Source organism: Callospermophilus lateralis, chromosome 14 (genome assembly GCF_048772815.1).
Source record: "Callospermophilus lateralis isolate mCalLat2 chromosome 14, mCalLat2.hap1, whole genome shotgun sequence".
Taxonomy (NCBI): Eukaryota; Metazoa; Chordata; class Mammalia; order Rodentia; family Sciuridae; genus Callospermophilus; species Callospermophilus lateralis.
In genome coordinates this window covers 20,170,256-20,189,397 of record NC_135318.1, presented here as the reverse complement: position 1 = coordinate 20,189,397, position 19,142 = coordinate 20,170,256, and the positions used below count along the sequence as shown (strand labels likewise).

Below are 19,142 nucleotides of genomic sequence, written 5' to 3'. Positions count from 1 at the left end.
TGTATTTTATTTAGAGACAGGGTCTCACTGAATTGCGTAGTGCTTTGCTGTTGCTGAGGATGGCTTTGAACTTGCAATCCTCCTGCCTCAGTTGCTGGGATTTCAGGTGTGCTCCACCACACCAGGCTGCCAGTGGTGGCTTCTGATGGCAGTGAAGCTATGCTGCATGATCGTCACTTCTAGAGAGGAGGGGTAGCTGGAAGGTGACAAGCCCTGAGACCCAGGCTGTGGCTGGGTTGAAGGAGACATGGGACAGACTTTTTACCACACGAGTTTATTTAAATAAAAGTGAACACATATGCAGGCTGGTGCCCGAGGGGCAGGGAAGGGGAGGCTGGCGGGTGGGCGGCAGACGTACAGTGAGGGCCAGGCAGAGTCTGTGTGGTGTGAACCAGGCTGCAGGAGGGAGTAGCTGAGGGCCTTGGGGCAGTACTGGGCTTTGGTGCTGGAACAGAGGTCTTGGGTGAGTGAGCCCAGTGCCAGGAAGTCACTGCTGTCCCTCGCATGCTCCCCTCCCTCTCCCTGACCCCTGGGGCCACAGCACTGCCTCCTCAGTCCCCTCCTTCTCCTCACATCAGCCTTCCCCCTCAACTATTGGGAAGTCAAAAGACAAAATAAATAAGAATCAGTGAGTCCTGCCCCGGACTGGGCCAAGGGGAAGGGGAGCCAAGCCAGGCATGCTGCCCCCAGCCCCACTGTCAGCCCTGGAAAAGAACAGGTAAAGTGCAAGGACAATCCAGTAAGTAAAAATATACCAATGACTTTGTCAAATATACAGCTGCTGGCTGTTGGGGGAGCAGGTGGCTGGCTGGGTGGGTGGCGGCAGCACCCTGGGAAGTGTTGGCCAACACAGCATAGAGACAACGGAAATAAATAGGGGTGGGGAGTGGGCAGGGGTCCTGCTCCCTGGGCCAGTGCCACTGGGGACCAGGACAAGGCCTCTGCCCGCTCACCTGCCCCATCCCCCAACCCCCCTCGCCGGGCTCCCCAATGCTGCGGCACTGACACAAAGCACCCGGCCGGCTGACTGGCTGGAGGGAAAGAATTATAATGTAGGGGTGGGCATGGGGGGAGGCACGGAGCCGTGCAGTCAGCCAGGGCTGGAGCCGCCCTCAGTACTCGTCCTGGTCTTCTTGTTGGTGTTCTTCAATCTCATCATCCTCAGGGGGTGCAAATCCTTCCTGGAGAGGGCAAGGAAGAGAGCTAATGATCCAGGCAGGTCAGGCTGAGGTGTCAGGTTTGATATGGTGGCGTAGGAGATGGGGCTGAGCACCCAGAAGCCCCGAATTATAGTCCTGCTTTTCCTGCTACTGGCTGTATGTGACTCTGGGCTAGTGACTTCATCTCTCTCCTTATTAGTAAATGTTCTCCAACGTCCCTTCTGGTTCTACCATGCTTCTGGTCTTAGGGTGGCCCACAGGCCCGGGCCAGTAGTAGGCGAAGGAGCACTCACCTCAGTGGCATACAGAATGCCAATGATGCCTGAAATGACAGGGCTGTTTTCACTCTCGTGTTCCTGGCAGATGAGCTCGATGTCACGCAGTTTGCTGAAGTAGAAGTCTCGCTCCTTTTCCAGCCCGTCCACTGTCAACTTCAAGTCCAGGAGCTGCTCAGGTGGAAGGTGGTGTTCAAGCTAGAGTCCCTGCTTCAGACTCCCCTGCCCACCCCTTCTTGACCTCCTGATGCCCAATGTCTTGGCCTTTGTACCAGGGCTATCTCAGCTACCCTTTCCCATACCACTTACCTGTTGGTTGAGTTCAAGAATTTGGGCATCAGTCTCATGGCCACCATTTCGGGCTGATGGGGGATTCTTCCGGAGGATGCAGGGTGGGGCCACATTGCTCAGTCGGCCAGAGGTCTGCATGTTCTTGGGGCCTGTGGGGGATGTCCTCTGTGGAACTGCCCAGAGGAAAAGAGTCAGATGTGGCCACAGGAGCCCATAGTTCACATGGCACAAGACAGCGAGGTGTGAGGACTGCGGGGGCAGACCCATGCGACAGGCAGACACACCCCACTCAGGAAGGGCATCTACATCTAGGCTTCCAGCCTCGGCCACACATGACACTACAGCAGCTAGGCAGCCCTTTGACAAGCCTGGGAGAGCAGGGACCACAGGGAACTAAAGGAAGGTGTGAGAAGTCAGGGCACAAAGAGAGCTGGCCTGAGGGAGGACCGAGGTGCTGGGGCTGTGAATCAGGGAAGTGGAGCTGGGAGAGTTCAAGGCCCTCTTAAACTGACAGCAGGAACCCAAGAGAAAGCAGTTGGCTCAGGGTTCCCCCTAACACAAGCAACTAGCCCAAAGCCACCCTCCCTGTGAAACCTGTCCCACACCTCCTGGGTCCCTGTCTTACGATGGGCTCTGTTGCCCTCTGCTGGGCTGGACCCTCTAGCCACACAGCTGGGCAGGGACCCCAGCTCCTCAGAGCATAGCCTGCATGCTATGGCCACTAGCTTTCTAGCCACTTCACCTCCCTAGATAGAGCAGCTGCTTCTAATGCAAAGCAAGCAGGTGAGTGGGGACAGGCCCAGGCGGGACAGCAGCGCAAACAGAGGAGGCGGCTCTGCTATGACGGGTCAGATGTAGGCTGGGGCTGCTCCTCTCTCTTCCTCCCCAACCTTGCCGTCCCCCCAAAGGCCCTATTGCTTCTTCCCCTGCCCCTTTAGCACCCAGACAAAGGCTCGTTCTAGAGGTTCATCTCTTGAGGACTTCGCGCTAAGGGCCTTGGAATGGGGGGAGATAGGATCCAGCTTGGCAAACTCCTGCCCCTGGGTATACAAAGGGCAGGGACAGGAAGGGACTATGGTGCTGGTATAAGGCCTTGGCCTAATGAACTTGGACAGAGAAATCATGCCACTTTGCTGCTTGTGATCTTGAAAGCAAACAAGTTAGCTCATACTAGGATAGGAAACAAAGTCCCCTGGGCCTCAGGTGCCACTGTGCTGGTGCAGGTGGCTTTCAGAGTGGGTTTTAGAGCCCTCTCACCCCTTCCTGAGATTCCCAACAAGCAGGCAGCAGGTGGCGACATCTGAACTCCGTGATAACAGTCTCCTCCAGGCTGGTAAGGCCAGGCCGGCGGCCCTGGGGGCACTCCTGGCTGTTGAGTCCTGCCGGCCTGGCCCCCCAAACTCCCTCCCCCAGCTCGGGCACGTTACCTGCTGTGCCAATGAGTTTCTTGGATTTGTTGAAGATCTGATCACCTGGGTTAGGAGGTGGTGCTACGTCCTGGCCCTGCCGCGCCAGCAGAGGGTTGTAATCCTTTCCATCATAGTTTGCGTCAAAGAATTTCTTAAACCACTGAATAAACTCAAAATTATCTTGGAATTTTCCTTTCACTAATTTTTCTACAGGAATGATCTGAAATAGACCACATAAGCAGAGCACTTTAGCCACCTGCTGCGCAGGGCCGCCTTCCTCTGTGAGAGGACCGCTGCTCTCAGGAAAGCCAGCCCTGGGCTGCAGCATTGCCCACCTTCTCCACCTGCCCCCCTCCCATGGCACCAGAACAGACAGGCAGGCTTGCAGGCCGGCCAGTGATCCAGAAGCCATCCTTCTCCCATCGGCTCAGGAAGGACTGTGTATGGATGTCTCTTGGTTCTGCTGCCTGCACATGAGCTGAAAGCTCAAGACCCCACAGCCCTGGGACTATTGAGGTGGGAAAGTGAGCAAGGAGATTTCTGCAGCCCTCCAGAGACACACAATAGGAGTGGTGTACAGTGCCTGAGTATTTAGGGGTGTGGGGTCTGTGGAGGAGAAAGGGATGGCAAGTGGTGGTGGGTCCCACTGTGCTTTGGGCTGGGGAAGCATTTCCTTTGGAGAGTTGGGTGGAGAAGGGAGTGGACACACACACACACACACACACTGGAGTGACCCAGGCAGCCCATCACTCCAGCTGGGGGGCCATCTTCTTCCCTGGGTACACAGCTCCTCAGGGCCCCAGAGTGGCAGGCACCTACTTTGTCAACACCCATCTTCTTGAAAGCTGCTTGCAGCACCTTGAAGTTGTGGATGTATTCATGTTCTAGTTTGGCCTGGAACTTGACCTTCCTCAAGTGCACACAGCCAGGGAAGAGCATGTCCATGAACTGGCAGTAGGCTGCCCCTGTGGAGAGGCATGGCTGACTGAGGCAGGTCCCAGCTGCTCCCCTTCAGCTGCTCTCTCACCCCCACAGGCCCTGTGCTGGTCTACTCCCCTGACCTGGACCCTCATCTCCTTGTCATGGGGTGAGGCCAATCATACTACTTACCAGTTAGACACAGCCAATTTCCCCCCAGCTTTCTAAGAATATGCCTATTTGTTACTATTGCTGCATACTGTATGCCACCACCATTCTGAACACAGTGTAAATGTGGCTCAAACCTAACAGTGACCCTAGGTAGATAGCTGATGGGATTGCCACTGTACAGATGAGAAAAATGAAACCTTGAGAGATGTAATGATGTTCCTAGAGCTGCACCAGCAGTATAGGAGCTGAGAGTTGGACACACAGCAGCTACACTGACCCTGTGCTGTTAACCTGTGGCCTGTTTTTTGACCCCCCCATGGGCGCCTCTCTGCCTCTTCACTTTTTCTGCTTGTTTCCTGGCTTTAGCTTCAAGCAGTGTGACTACTTTGGCTCTCCAGCTCTTCTTCATACTAATGACAAGAAACTTTATTTGCTGTACTCTTCTGCCTTCACACCCTGGCTTCCTTTCCCTGCAGCCGGGCTGCTCCCCATCCCCACCTCCTACCTGAACAGAGCTGTTCTATCTTGGTATAGTTGAGGTGCAGGGAGTCATTGACCCATGCAAGCATATCATGGCGACTCAGATTTTCACTGGTCACAGATGTGGAGTACACATTGACGGCCATACCCCAGCTGCAAAGAAAGAACAGAGGTGAGGTCAGACCTGGGGCCCATGCTGTCCTTCAGCAGCAGACAGAGGAGGAGCTGGATGCCCCCTGGGGAAATGAGAAAACACACTGCCTTCAGACCAGCTTTGCAGTTCACCCTCCTAGAGAAGGGGCACTTATTCTTTAAACATTTAACTAGTGTCTTCTATACACCAGATCTGTGCTAGGATGTGGTACAAAGTTAAGATGTGGTCTCTGCCTTCCAGGAGTTTAGATGGGCAAATTCCTTCAGCAGGGAGAGATGGGGCAGTAAAAGAAGCATATAAAAATTCAAGAATGGCACAAACAAGGGTGTGCTCACTTCTGCTTGGCAGGGTCAGTTAAAGGTTCAGAGTAGAGATGTTGGAATCTGACGGGAGTAGGAAGTTTCCAGACACTCAAAAGGATGTGGTAGAAAGGCATCGCAGGCCTAAGGACTAACAAGAACAAAGACACAGCTTATTCCTGGAACTTAGAGTTGTTCAGCAGGCCTGGGGAGCAGGTTTCTGTGTTGGGGTGTGGCACACTGAGGTTGGCAGACACAGATCTGGAAGGGCTTTGTTTACCAGGATGAGGAGTCTGGATTTTCTATTTAGTCAATGGGAAGCCATCAGAGGATATTAAGTGATAGTAACCTCACCAGATTCTGTGTTTTAGAAAGCTAATTAAGCTTTACCTCTGACTTCAGACTCCCTACTCCCATGACCTATTGGCTAACCCAGAGGCACCTAAATTCCACTTGTCCAGAACCTTCTCTTAAAGCATGTTTCTGTTCCTGTATTTATTATTGTGGTGAATGTCACCCTGGTCCCCAGTCACTTGATTTGGAAACCTGTCGGGTTGCCCCAGCCAGTCTACTCTCCCTCCAGCACATTTCTGCTCATGCCTTAACCCTCCCTCCTCCAGATGCCTAGATGTTCCCACCCTGGAACTTCTCTCTAGCCAAAGCTACCAGGAGCCTCCTTAGAGGCCTTCTATCTTCCAGCTCCTCCCTCCCACAATCCATCCCTGACACTGCTGTGGTCAGAATCCATCTAAAAGTAGGCCTGGCCATCCATACTCCAGCTTTAAACACTTTTAGCCAACAGTTGTAAACAGGAAACTGTTGGCCTCTTCAACCTCATACGCTTGAACTCTTTAGTACTCACAGTGTTGGAAACAATTTTGAGTTAGTGTCCAATATTTTAAAGTTGGAAGCTTCACACAAACAATGTGGATTTCTGGTTTTTGGCAACTGTGGGCCTGTGTTCTGGCACCACAACCAAGCTGGAGCTGAGTAGGGGTGCCCACCTCTGGTCATCAGGTGGACTGCTTCCCTATCCCCCATCCCCATCCCCACAGAGAGGCCAAGTGTCTGCTGTTTGTCACTGTTAAGAGGGAACCATTTCTTGTAACTAAGTCTTTATCAGAAATGGAGAAACAACATAGACCAAAAGGACCTTGTATTCTGAGAATTGTGATAGTTCATTTTTCTAGGGTGAAGAATTTCCCCCCATGCGTAATATACAAAGTATCTCTGTGAAGTAAGAATACACATAGCCCACTTCCCCATAGGCAACCCAGTCCCCTGTAAGCAGCTGAATGTGACCCCTTCTCTACCACTTATCCAACTCCTAAATAAACCCCACCACTCCAGCCTTAACTACCACTTCATTCCCCCAGTGAGAATCTGGTGGCCACTCCCCACTCACCCTGTCCACGGTGCTGCTCCCACTACAGAGTCCATTCATTCATTGCTCCCCAGTCCCTGGACCAAAGCCCTGGGGCTACATGGGCATCTGCTTATTATAACTCCAACTCCTGCACCCTACCCCAGACCCACTGAATCAGAATCTGCCCTGGACCAAGATACCCAGAAGGTCTGCAGGCACAGTCCGGTGTGAGAAGCGTGCTGTAGAGAAGGGGCCCAGCTTGGCATCCTCTGGACTTGCTCCCCTCACACTCCCTCTCAACCCTAAGCATATTTATCCCATGAAACCGCCTAGGTACATTTAACTTAATATAATTCTTTTGAATAAAAATCATGATGAAAATCCTCTTATTTATTCTAGTCATTCTTCCCTTTAAAAATAAGCCTTGTCCTTCATTGCCCAGAGAAACAGAGGCCAAGCTCCAGTCCTGGGAGCTTCTAAAGACTGAGGACTTGGCAATTTCAGAGATTTCCCAGAGTAATTTTGACAGCATTTGAAGCTCCTCTTATACAATGGCTTTGAGCCCACTGCCCTGTACCCTGAGCTTCACCTCACACCAAAACTGTTTACATGACCACTTCCCGAGAAGAAATGGGGATTCTTCTTCCTGTCACAGGCAAGGTGTTCAGTAATGTTGTTGAAGGGTTGAGTGACACACGTCCTCATGTCTTCTCTTTCACCAGCTTCTGGCCTGAGTCCCCCACCTCCCCTCAACCTGTAGGACTTGGCTTCTCCATCCTCTCCAGAAAACCTCCTCTGAGGCCCGGTGGTTCTCTATAGCACTTGAAACCCAGCTCCTCGTGGCATTTGTCTGATTCTCTCAAAATCGTCGACGATGTCTCTGTTTTCTTCACCTGTGTGTGAGCTGTTCAATGGACAGGCTGTTTCATTTAACTTTGGACTGAGTCTTGGTGGAAGGGAATGGTAGAGTTAGGAGTGCACTGCCAAGCTCTCAGGGCACTCATCTAGAGAACCAGCAGTGGGAGCAGATGGGAGCATGAGGACACTATTCTTTGAAAGAGGGGAGGGTCAAGGAAAGTGCATTTTATTTCCATATTTATTTCATTATGGACTGTGAGGAATTGAAAAGATCGTCCATCTTCAAGGAGTTTATAAATCTTACTGGGGAGACACACATGAGAATAGAACCAAATGCCCCAAGGTGTGGTGAGGCCTGCTACAGGAAGTCAGGACAGAGGGAGAGTGCAGATCAGAGTGAGGTTTTTATGAATGGTCCCAAGTATGAGTGGTCAGACTTTGCCAGATCTGCAGTGGGTCTGCAGAGGCTGGCCAGGCCTGCGTGCGGTGGATATAGGCTATTCTGGTAACTGTCCAGAATGTCTGGAAGCTTTCCAAGACTCAGAGACTCATTTCTTTGGAAGGACCCAGGGCCATTTTTGTCCCTGGGCTTCTGGAGGCAGCATGATTCAGGACCAGCTGTGGCTGACATTCTGCTAGGCCTCAGAGGGTCTCAGCTGGTTGGGGGTGGTTCTGGGGGACTAGCGAGTTCTTAGGGTGGTCCTAGGAATTCCTGAGCCCCTTTAGGGATTTTGTTCTGTTTAATGGGTATGAGTTTCAAAGGCTGCTGCTGCTTCTGATGATGATGATGATTTTTCCAGTACTTGGGATTGAATCCAAGGTTGGTCTTGGTCTATCTCTGAGCTACATCCCCAGCCATTTTTTATTTTTTATTTTAAGACAGGGTCTTGCTACATTGCTGAACCTGCGATCCTCCTGCCTCAGCCTCCTAGGTTGCTGGGATTACCAGTAGGAGAATCTGCATCTTTGATTATTGAAGAAAAGCAGAGGCAGTAGTCCTAGTCCAAGGTTGTGCTGTGGATTTTGACTGAAATTATTTGAGCCTCAAAGATACTCCAACCTGAGTATGGGCTCTCTGGGATTGAATACATTTCAAAGGCTCCTTGATAGAAGCAGCCCAAATGTGTGTGTGCACATGTGTATAATAAATGTTAGTGTAGATGTGTGTATGTATAATAGGTATATACATATTATGCTCACACTCCAGGTAATTTTGATGTACAACCAGTCATTAGAACCTCAGCCCTCACTGGATACATGGGCTTAGCTGGGATTTACTGGCCTATGTTGCAGTGGCATAGGTGGGGATGCTGGGCCGTCTTGCCCTCTCCCTGGAGGTATGTGTTAGCCATCTTCCTTCTTGGTACCAAGGAAAAATCGTCAGTTTCCCGGGAGTTTAGAACACAGATGAAGACCCTGCTATCAGGAGTTACCAAGAGCTACACAGCTATTTGGAAAATGCTCAGGTCTTCTTGGGTTGGCCAGAAACTCCCAGTTTTGTCAATGCTTGATGATGGGAGGGCATAGATCACCTTTGATCAGTCTGAATCTAGGGTCCCAAAGTGGCCACAGTGCCTGAAAGAAGGGAGCTGAAAGAGACTACCCCTTTAGGGTCTACTAGTCTGTCATGCTTCACCCCCATAGGGTTTGGGGGAAGGGGAAACAGCTAGTACTAAGACTGGAGCCATTGTCTGGACTCAGGACTGGCTCAGGTTTGCTCTCACAAGTGGTGCTACTTTCTGCCCTGGTTGGGGTCCATCTTGACTCAAGAGACTTTTCTAAGGCACCCCAGGATCTCTAAAATGACCCTCTGTCACACTTTCTGGAGCTTCATGAAGAAACCAGCCTTCCTGCTTCCTCACCTCTTGTCTCACTAGGGAGGGCAGTGCCCTTTTAGTTTCTCTTTTCCTGGGTTTGGCCTTGTGCATGGAACTAAACATGACCAGCAGGTGGCACTCAGGTCCTGAACAAAGACTCCTTCAACCCCTTCCCACATCCTCCAAACCCCTTTCCCTAGCTCAATTTAGAAAAAGGAAAACTCCTAACTCTGGCTCCCCAGAGAAGAAGCTGGTTTCTACCAAGACCCAGTGGTGTCAGGGAAGGGGGTTGAGTGCACCGAGTCTCAAACTCCAGTTGAGTCTCCTGGTCCACATGTTCTCTCAGACCTGGGCCTGCTGGAGTGGTCTGGGTATGAAGTCTGCTCTAATATTTTGGACTGGACTAAACTAGCCTCCCTTTTCCCTAAAGCCACAAGTTGAACTCATAAACTGGTCCAGATTCTGATGGTCTTTTGAATTGGGCATTGACATGGGCCTGGACTCAAATAAGGGCAGTTACTGGGCAGAGGTACAGAAAGCATTTGCCCATGTATCTGAAAATAACACATTTGTTGCCAGGTGCAGTGGCGCATGCCTGTAATCTTGGTGGCTTGGGAGGCTGAGTCAGGAGGATTGCAAGTTCAAAACCAGCCTCAGCAACTTAATGAGGCTCTAAGCAACTTAGCAAGACCCTGTCTCAAAATTAAAAGTGGCTCAGTGGCTAAGCATCCCTGGGTTCAATCTCTGATACCAAAAAACAAAACAAAACAACCCCCTCTGCCAAAACAAAACAAAACAAAAAACAACAAAAACAAAAACAAAAACCCCTCACTTGTTACCAAGAGCTCTTCACCTCCCTGAAAGAATGGTAGGGAACTACCAAGATCAGGCAGGTCCTGTCTTAAGGGCTGCACTAGCAGGGCCTTCCACTCCTGTCTCTATGTTTCCACTCTCACCATTGGTACATGGTGACCATCAAGAGTAGGAGGAGCTCCTGACTGGGTTATAGCATGACACCCTCCAGGTTGGCTGGAAACCCTATTTAAGGATCAAGGTAAGATGTTGAGTTTGGGAAAAGCCTACTGTGCAGGGACTTGACTCCTGCTAGTAGGTCTGGAGATGGAGCAAACTGGAAGTTGAGGGGGTTTAATCTGGTGACTTTGTTAAATCACTTCCTGGGCTAGGACCATCAGGCTTATGGTGTAGTCACCAGCAAGGAAAGGCTGCTATGGTTCTCACTGGGAGAGGGGAGCTGCGGAAGACTGAGAGCTTGAAAATGGTCATCAAAAACCAAATCTTGATATTTCATAGTCAGAAGAGTTCCCTCCCAGACACCAAGGCAGCACTTATTTAGGCAGTTCTATTCCTAAATCTTAAAGATGGTCAAAAAATTTGCATAACTCTGAAATCTCACATTCTAATATTGAATGATCTTAGCAGCAGCCTAGATCTAATTTCAGAGATCTAATTGTAAAATCTATCTTCCACAAATATGTCTTAAAGACAATGTAGGGCCCCTCAAACTTCCCTAATTCTCTAGGGCCCTGGAGAACCCCCTGCAGATCCCATGTCACCACCTCCACCCTGTGTGGCTAGCAAAGGCATACAGGTATTCCAGAACTGTAGGTGGTGGCTGGCATGCCACCAGCCAGCTTCAAAATGTCTGTGCATTTAGAGGTCTGGATCACCATCAGACCACTTAGGTTCAACTCCTGACTCTACTGTGTCCTGTTTGATTTTAGGCCTCAGTTTCTTCATGTATAAAATGGAGACGGTGACAATTCCCACATCATAGAGCTATTTTGGAGACTAAGTGAGCCATGCATACAAAGCACTGAGCACAGCACCTGGTACGCAGCATTTGCTAAGTGCTTTCAGCATCACTGGGAATACAGTGAGAATCCAAGGGGACTTGTTTGAGAAGTAAGGTGTCTGACACACTGTCAGCTTAGGGCCTCTGAGACTATGGAATGGAGTCCAGAAGGGAGACACACTATAAAATTGTGCTTTTATCTGCCCCTCGTATCTAGAACAGCTATTTGGGCTTCTTAAAGCTGCATCTCTGATCACACTCCCTCCCCAGTTCCACATTTCCCACGTCTTCTCTGTAGATGTCATCTTACCGGCCAGGGAAACCAGAACAGATGCTGTGGGATCAGAGGAAAGAGTTCTGCAAAGCCTGCCAAAACGTGTCTGCTCCTGAGGTGGGGCTATGCCCATTGTCACTGGGCTACCCCTTCCAGCCCAGGCCCAGGGGGGCTGAAGTCACCTGTTTGGAAAATCTGCAAAATTGCTACCCTTTCCCCCCTTGGCTCACACATCCAGGTTGTTCTGGGGTTGCATGGAGGCGATATGTAAAAGCAGGGATGAAGGGTTCTGAGGGGCTGGAGGAGCCCTGCCAGCGGGTCACAAAGCCCTGGCACATGCAGCCAATCATCTTCTTCCATGGCTGAGCAAGGACCTGACTCATAGAGAGGCTTAAAGCTGAACTGGTTAAAGGTACAGATGGGACAACTGGGGTAGTACCAGGGTTGGCTGGGGGACCGGCATGTGTCTACTTCAGCAGATCCAGGACAAGGGATAGTTATAGGGTCAGGTAGGGACTGGAACTTTTCCAGGATTCTGTTCTCATGAAACTTTCAGGTCTTTTACCTCTTTCTCAAGATCCTAAGCCCGGCTGAGATCCCAGACATTGGTTCCTGGATGTGTCCCTGAACACAATCTGAACTCACAGAGGCTTCCCCAAGCTGGTCTGGTGATGCTGCCATTCCCCTGGTATCCGCTGGTTAGCGGAAGCCATGCTCGGGGAGAGTACCAGATGGTTGCTCTATCTGACCTGACTCACAGGCTTAAGGGAAACCTGGAGTGTAGTAAACAGAAATCCTATTGCTAAAATTAATCTCATTTAGTAGGGCCTGGCTAAGTGGGCAGATAGAAAGGCAACACTTTCTTTCTAAAGGTTCTTCCCTGAAAGTCTAAGTTCTTTAAACACTTATGTGGGTGTGTTGAGGAGTAGGGGGTGGCACTGGGGATTGGGCACAGGGGCATGCTAACACTAAGCTACATCCCCACCCTTTTTATTTTGAGACAGGGTCTTACTAAGCTGCCTGTGCTGGCCTTGAATTTGGCATCCTCCTGCCTTAGCCTTCTGAGTGGCTGGGATTATAGGTGTGCACCACTGCGCCTGGCTAAACACCTACTTTTAGGCCAACAAACTTTCATGGAGCCATCATCAAACCAAGGCTACCAGTAGTGGCTTCTGGAGCCTGCAGTGTGGCGAGACAGGGTTTATGGCAGGTGTGGAGCTTGGTTGTGCGCTTTGCCACTTTCTGCTTAGAGACTGTGGGAAGTGGATGAGGGAATCCATGCCGCAGTTCTCATATCTGAAGAGTCTGAATGGTGACATTAAGGAGAGTACAAGAATACAAGAGACGCTGCCTGTGGGAGCCACAGTCTCTTCATCACCTTGGAGGCTAAGCAACTTCAAGAATCATATTTAACTCACATTCTTCTCTCCAGCACCCTGCAGCCCCTCTGACCAGGGTCCTGGGTAGGGAGAAAGCAGGAACAGGCTTGGCTTTCCATTCTCTGCCGCCTGATCTTCATGGCCCTTTGTAACTTTTGGAACTATACCACTCATTTCTCTTTTCAGTTACTGTGGGCTCTTCTTGATAAGTAAATCTTGAATGAAGGGACAGGTCACCAGGGTGGGGTCAGATGGCAGGTGGACTCAGAAAGGGCAGTTTTCTTGTCTTGTTTCTGTGTGTCCATCTGGAGGAGGTGCTGCTGGCTATGTGAAGGGGTGAGCAGAATGCCAGCTGCATTCTCTATCCTGCACAACCACATGCATTACAAAGCCTGGGGTTCTTAGCAAGAGACTCAAATGTCTCCTCCTCTGACGCATGGACCATGGTGCTGCCAGATTCCTCAGAGCAGGGCTTAGCATGGTCCCAGAGTGGAACCTGCTGGGAGTACCTCTCTGCCTGGCCTGCTCTGGGGGTGGGTAGCTGGCCCATCTGCAGCTGGCCTGAGGACACAGAGGGAAAGCAGCTGCAGGAGCCACTGTGATGTGTTGGGAAGGACTTCCTTGTTTCCAGTAGCCCTAGAGAATCTCATACTTCCTTCGTGGTCCTTCATGCTCCAAAATCATGGCTGTGTCTTGGGGGACACATACAAGCCATGTCATTTTATGTTTCTTCAAAACTCTTTCTTCAGCAGTCTAGTCGGTCTGTAGCTGCCAGATGGGCTAAGCAGCATGTCCTTGCCCTTCTCAAAATGCCTGGAGTCCATGTGCTGTTTAGCCTGCTTCCCTCCATCCCTACATGTGGCCCCTTCTCTGCTCTCATCCTTCTTTCCATTCCACATTCATCCCCTCTCAGATACCTCCCAGTTTTATTTCCTTGCCCTTGTGACAGACCCTGACTGCTCATTTATCCTCTAGCCTGTCCACCAGAAAGTCTGACCTGATGTCTACAACAAATGTACTTAAGATTCAGTGTTATTTGATTCTCTGTCCTTCCTCATGACCCCAAGTCCACTCTACCTGCCTGTCCAGCAGGACTGACTTCAAATGGAGACAGTCAGCACCCCCTAGTGGGGACACACACGGAGGGCTTGCCTCCTTTCATGTAGCTGCTTTCCTGGCCTGCTGCAGGGCCACCCGCAGTGCCCCTCTCATGGGTTAGAGCAAACATCTTCAAAAATCCTTAATTATGAACTCTTCCGAGTTATATGAGGAAATAAAAACAGGAGTCAAGTGATTTGTCTAAGTTCAAGATCAACCACTGGCACAGTCAGAGCTGAGCCCAGGCCATCTGAACCCAATCCCATGCTCTTTCCATGCCAGCGCACTGTGGCAGGAAGAGTGGTTTGATTTTACAAAGCTCTGGTGTAGAAAGAGGAAAAAAGAATCTCATAGATTCTTCTTTATCTCTCTCTAAGTTACTGCAACACTGGCTTAATTAAAAAAACTTTTTGTAGTTGTAGATGGACAGAATGCCTTGATCTGTTTATTTTTATGTGGTGCTAAGGATGGAATCCAGTGTCACATGTGCTAGGCAAGTGCTCTGCCACTGAGCTACAGCCCCAGTCTTTTTAATCAAGTTTTCACTGACCACTGTCACAACATGCTAAACACCAGCAAGGCACCATGGAGCCTTTTAAGGGATCATTTTAAGGCCTGGGTCTTATCTTTAAGGAGCCTTATACGGTCTGAAGAGAGAGGGGTAATTCATAAAAGAAGAAGGAGCTTACAAATTGAAATATAAAGTACTCAACAGTGAAAGTACATTTGACATTCAAATGTTTCAGTGTGCAAAGGATGAGTGGGGGCTCAGTGGGTAGATGGTTTCTGGGGAAAGGCAGCATCTAATTTGGGCCTTTAAAGATGACAGGATGTCAGGAAGAAAATTTGGGTCATGAAAACATGTTTACTATTACTTATATTTGAAAAAGTGAGCATACAACCTGTGACTAAGTCTTAGGAATGTTAGGGCATGCAATCAAGGTAAGGAGGGGAAAGGGAGGGCCCTGTTTCATGGAGGATGACATCTGCCCTGTTTAATGAAGCTGCCAGACCTTAGGTGGAGAAATGTCATTAGATTGTGAAACAAGGAATGACAAAGCTCTGAGTGATTTTGTTGAAATGTGGGGACAGAAGCTACACATGCAGACAGTTAGGGTGTTCCAGACTATTTGCCCAGAGGATGCTGAGGAGGGAAAATAGAGCTTGTTATAAAGACCATTCATATCTGCTGCAGCATTTTGGGTAGAGTGGCTGCTGCAGGGTGGAGAACAGCTTGATTCCTTTTTTTTTTTTTTTTTTTTAAATATTTATTTATTTATTTATTTATTGTTAGTTCTCGGTAGGCACAACATCTTTGTTGGTATGTGGTGCTGAGGATCGAACCCGGGCCGCACGCATGCCAGGCGAGCGCGCTACCGCTTGAGCCACATCCCCAGCCCCAGCTTGATTCCTTTAGTTAAAATTTAGAGCAAAAGAGAAATTAAACATAGGCCTGTGCTCTTAATATCCTCCCATCCTCTTGCAGAACCCACAGCCTCCCCTATGTAAGTTCTAGAACTTATGTCAAGGAGCCTCATGAGCACAATCCTCTGATCTATGCTTAGCTGCTTAAAACACTGTGCCAAGAATGAAAAGAAATAATGGGTGAAATGTTAATATAATAAAATCTTAACTAAGTTGGTTATCTGAAAAACAATGTTTTAAGTATTAGTTTACTGCTCTATTTAGCTGTGGTTAATCAGAACCCCTTTGGACCTTTAGTTTTGTTGGAAATTACTGTATTAAGACAGAGAAGGGGGGCTAGGAATATGGCTTAGTTGGTAGAGTACTTGTCTTGCATGCACAAGGCCCTGGGTTCAATCCCCAGTACTACAAAAAAAAAAAAAAAAAAAAAAAAAAAAAAAAAAAGAGAGAGAGAGAGAGAGAGAAGAATAAACAAATTTGATTAGGAAGAACTTTGGGGTCCTCAGATGTCCACTCACTCACTCATTCACTTGCCATTTACGGAATGCATGCTCCAGATACAGTATTGTATACCAGGTGCTGTGCTAGAACTCAGAGGAAGGAATGGGACCCAGTCTGGGCCCTTGAGGAATCCAAGGACAGGGTGAGAGCTAGATGCATGAATGAAATAAGCAAAGGTCAATATACTTCACTTCAACCCCCAGAAGCTGCTAAAGCCACTTTGCTTCTTGGTTAGGGATAGCTTCAGAAAGGAAGCATTGCTTGAACTGAGAATCAAGAGAAAGGAAATGTATAGGGAAGAGGGAGAGACCTGCAAAGAGTTCACCCCAGAACACATGTTGTGAGCAGGAGATGTGGCTAAAAAGGTAGACAAAAGCCCCATCACCAGAAGGGACTTTTGTACCCATGGTCTAAGACTAATTTTACCCTGGAGGGAAACTCACCAAAGGATTTTTTTATTTTATGTATTGTAACAACACAAAATACTTGTATAGTTAAAATAACAGAGAATAACTTCCAAATCAAAATTATAACAAATGAAATCACAGTGCTTGGAAACTATATTCAATTTATAATTCTTCAGAGTCTTTATTTTATATTCTTTTCAAGTTAATATTGAAGAGAATCCTACAGAGCTGCTGCATAAATCTGCACCCCTAAAATTTTCGTAAACTTTTTGAAATAATTTCAGATTCAAAATTCCAAATAGAACAAAGAATTCCCATGTATCCTCATCCAGTTTTCCCCAGAAACATCTTATGTAATAGTTATTGAAATCAGCAAGTTGGCATTTGTATATTATTATACTACAAACCTTATTTGAATTTCACCCATTTCTACATGCACCTTTTTTGTTTTTGGTGTAAAGTCTGTGAAATTTTATCACATGTAAAGACTCATGTAATTATAGAATTGTTCTATAACCTCGAAGAAATTCCTTAAAGCTGCCCTGTGAACTGCGCCTCCTCCAGATTCCAATTCCCAACATAGATCTGTTCTCTACCACTCTGATTTTGTCATTTTGTGAATATTATATATATGGGATCATATAGTAACCATGTGAGATTGGCTTTTTTTTCTCTTCAGCACAATGCCTTTAACTTCCATCAACACTGCTGTATAGATTTTTTTTAATTGCTGAGTAGTATTCCAAGCAATGGAACACATGTGGATGTATCACAGTTCATCCATTCATTCACAGAAAGATATCTGAGTTATTTCCCATTTTTGGAGATTATAATAAACCCTATGAAAACTCCTAGGCTTCTCTTGCTTTGCCTACGAGAGTCTAGCTCTGGGGGTAATCTCTCCAGACCTTTCTGTCCGTGGGAACCATAAAGCTAGGTGAGATGTGTAGTTCAAGACCCAGGCATTTGATCAGGAATCAATAGGAGGTGCAACTCTTTGGATTGGCTGTCCCCAGAACTGCACTTTTGTCTTATTTTAAAACCTAAATCTGTGCCCCTCCAGGACAGACTCCTGCTTCTTACATGCATTTACACTATCACCTAAATTTGTGACCTTATATTTCTAGATGGCATAATTTCATCAAGGATAATTTAGAATTATAGTGCCTAGTTCAGAGAAACTTTGACATAAACAAAATTTTTTGAGAGGCACTTTAGAATAACAAAGTTTTTGTTTATTTTGTTTATTTGTTTGGTACCAGGGACTGAACCCAGAGGTGCTTAACCACTGAGCCACATTCCCAGCCTTTTTTTTTGAGACAGGATCTCACTAAGTTCCTTAGGGCCTCCCTAAGTTGCTGAGGCTGGCTTTGAACTTATGATGCTCCTGCCTCTGCTTCCAAGGCAATAAAGTTTTAATCATTCAATTATTCACAGAATTATTTGGACTTAATTCATCAAGGTTCAGAATGACCTGTCTGAATTTCTATCCAGATGTGCACAACAACCTCTTTAAAAAAATTTTTTTTTTTAATTGTAGTTGGACCAAACACCTTTTTTTTTTTTTTTTTAAGGTGTAGGTGGATACAACACAATACCTTTATTTTTATGTGGTGCTGAGGATCGAACCTGGGCCCCGCCCATGCTAGGCAAGCGCTCTACCGCTGAGCCACAATCCCAGCCCTGACAAATACCTTTATTTTATTTATTTATTTGTATGTGGTGCTGAGGATCGAAACCAGTTCCTCGCACGTGCTAGGCGAGTGCTCTACCACTGAGCTACACCCCCATCCCTACAATACCCTCTTAAACCAGAGCTAAAGAAGGACTAAAAGAGTCAAAAGCATGATAGAAAAGGAATAATGGTATCTCGAATAAGTCCTTATAGGATCCTGACCCTCTGAGTCAAAACTCCTATAGCTGGATATATGGATTTGCTAAGGGCACTGGAGCCATAAGTAGAATAGTCACTCCCCCTACCAAAGTCAAGACTGTTTTATTTTCAATGCCTCCTAAGGCTGCACTGCAGATACATACTCTGTTTCTTTAATGTTCTTTTACAGCACATTAGTCAATATTTGCTTGCCCTCTCCTGGGAGAATAAGCAACCCACCTAGACTGTTCTGCTCTGAGGATTTACCTAGGCCCCTATTTTTAGCAAGTCCTCAACTAGAACCTCAAGGACCCTGTCCTTACCATTCTCCTCTTACCCCACACTGTATGGTTTTTGTTGTGTCCTGAATATGAGGGGAGCTCTAAGACTAAGTCATCTTTTGTTTTCTTTCAGAAAGGACAGAGGTTTTCAGAGGAGTCACATTTTTTTTTAATTGAGCTAAAGGTAATTAACAGCAAACAGAGGAAAAGCCTTCTCTATCCCCTGCTTTTCTGACTAAAGGTAGGATATAAGTTCCCTTTTACCATAGACAGTTCTTACCAGCCCAGAGACCCTCCAGAGGAATCTGCAAGCAGAACTTACTCCATGAGTTTCTCCCCATGTATTTACCTTTGCCCAGTTTCTCACTTTGGAAGAGTAAAGTCTCTTTCTTTTGTCCTGTCATGGCTCTACAGATTCACTGTTCTTTGTTGAAGATGTTGAGTCAGATGCTAAGCCATCACCTGAGGCTTCTCCTGCATGATGTGCACTCCAAATGTTAATAAACTTGCTTGTTTTTCTCTTGCTAATCTGTCTTTTGTTGGAGGGGTCTGTCCCAATTATGAATTTATGAGAGCCAAGAAGAAATTTTATTTCCTTCTCAACAATGGAAGTCATCCATATCAATAAGCTAAGTCTCTCTTGGTCCCAGTGCAAGGCTTACTCTCCTGGCCTGACAGCCATGGATTCTGTGCTAGTGGAGGCTCTGCACATCTGGTTTTGGAGACTCCTTTACATTTCATGGTTCTCCTTGTTGTACACTATTTGGTATTCACTGAAAATACACAGCATTTCTAACCACCAGTGTGCATACCACAAATGAAATGCTGGTCCTCCCTCCCTCATAGATTTCTATTCATTGTAATCATTCTTTGAGTCCTGTTACTCCGCCTTC

The 19,142-nt window shown here is 47.7% G+C and overlaps 1 protein-coding gene across 2 annotated transcripts in view; it reads right to left on the bottom strand.

Annotated features, from left to right (window-relative positions):
• Positions 1-264: 264 nt before the first annotated feature.
• The window catches only part of Mapre3 (microtubule associated protein RP/EB family member 3), a 50,306-nt gene continuing 31,428 nt past the window's right edge, over positions 265-19,142 (bottom strand). Inside the window, exons 2-7 of one of the 2 annotated variants that reach the window (XM_076833403.2) lie at positions 4,730-4,857; positions 3,955-4,100; positions 3,154-3,355; positions 1,745-1,899; positions 1,454-1,606; positions 265-1,181 (exon numbers count right to left, since the gene is read on the bottom strand). In XM_076833403.2, coding sequence (XP_076689518.1) covers positions 1,113-1,181; positions 1,454-1,606; positions 1,745-1,899; positions 3,154-3,355; positions 3,955-4,100; positions 4,730-4,850 — 846 coding nt within the window. In that variant the 5' untranslated portion in view covers positions 4,851-4,857 and the 3' untranslated portion in view covers positions 265-1,112. The remainder of the gene's footprint in view (positions 1,182-1,453; positions 1,607-1,744; positions 1,900-3,153; positions 3,356-3,954; positions 4,101-4,729; positions 4,858-19,142) is intronic. The other variant, XM_076833405.2, reaches the window with a different exon arrangement.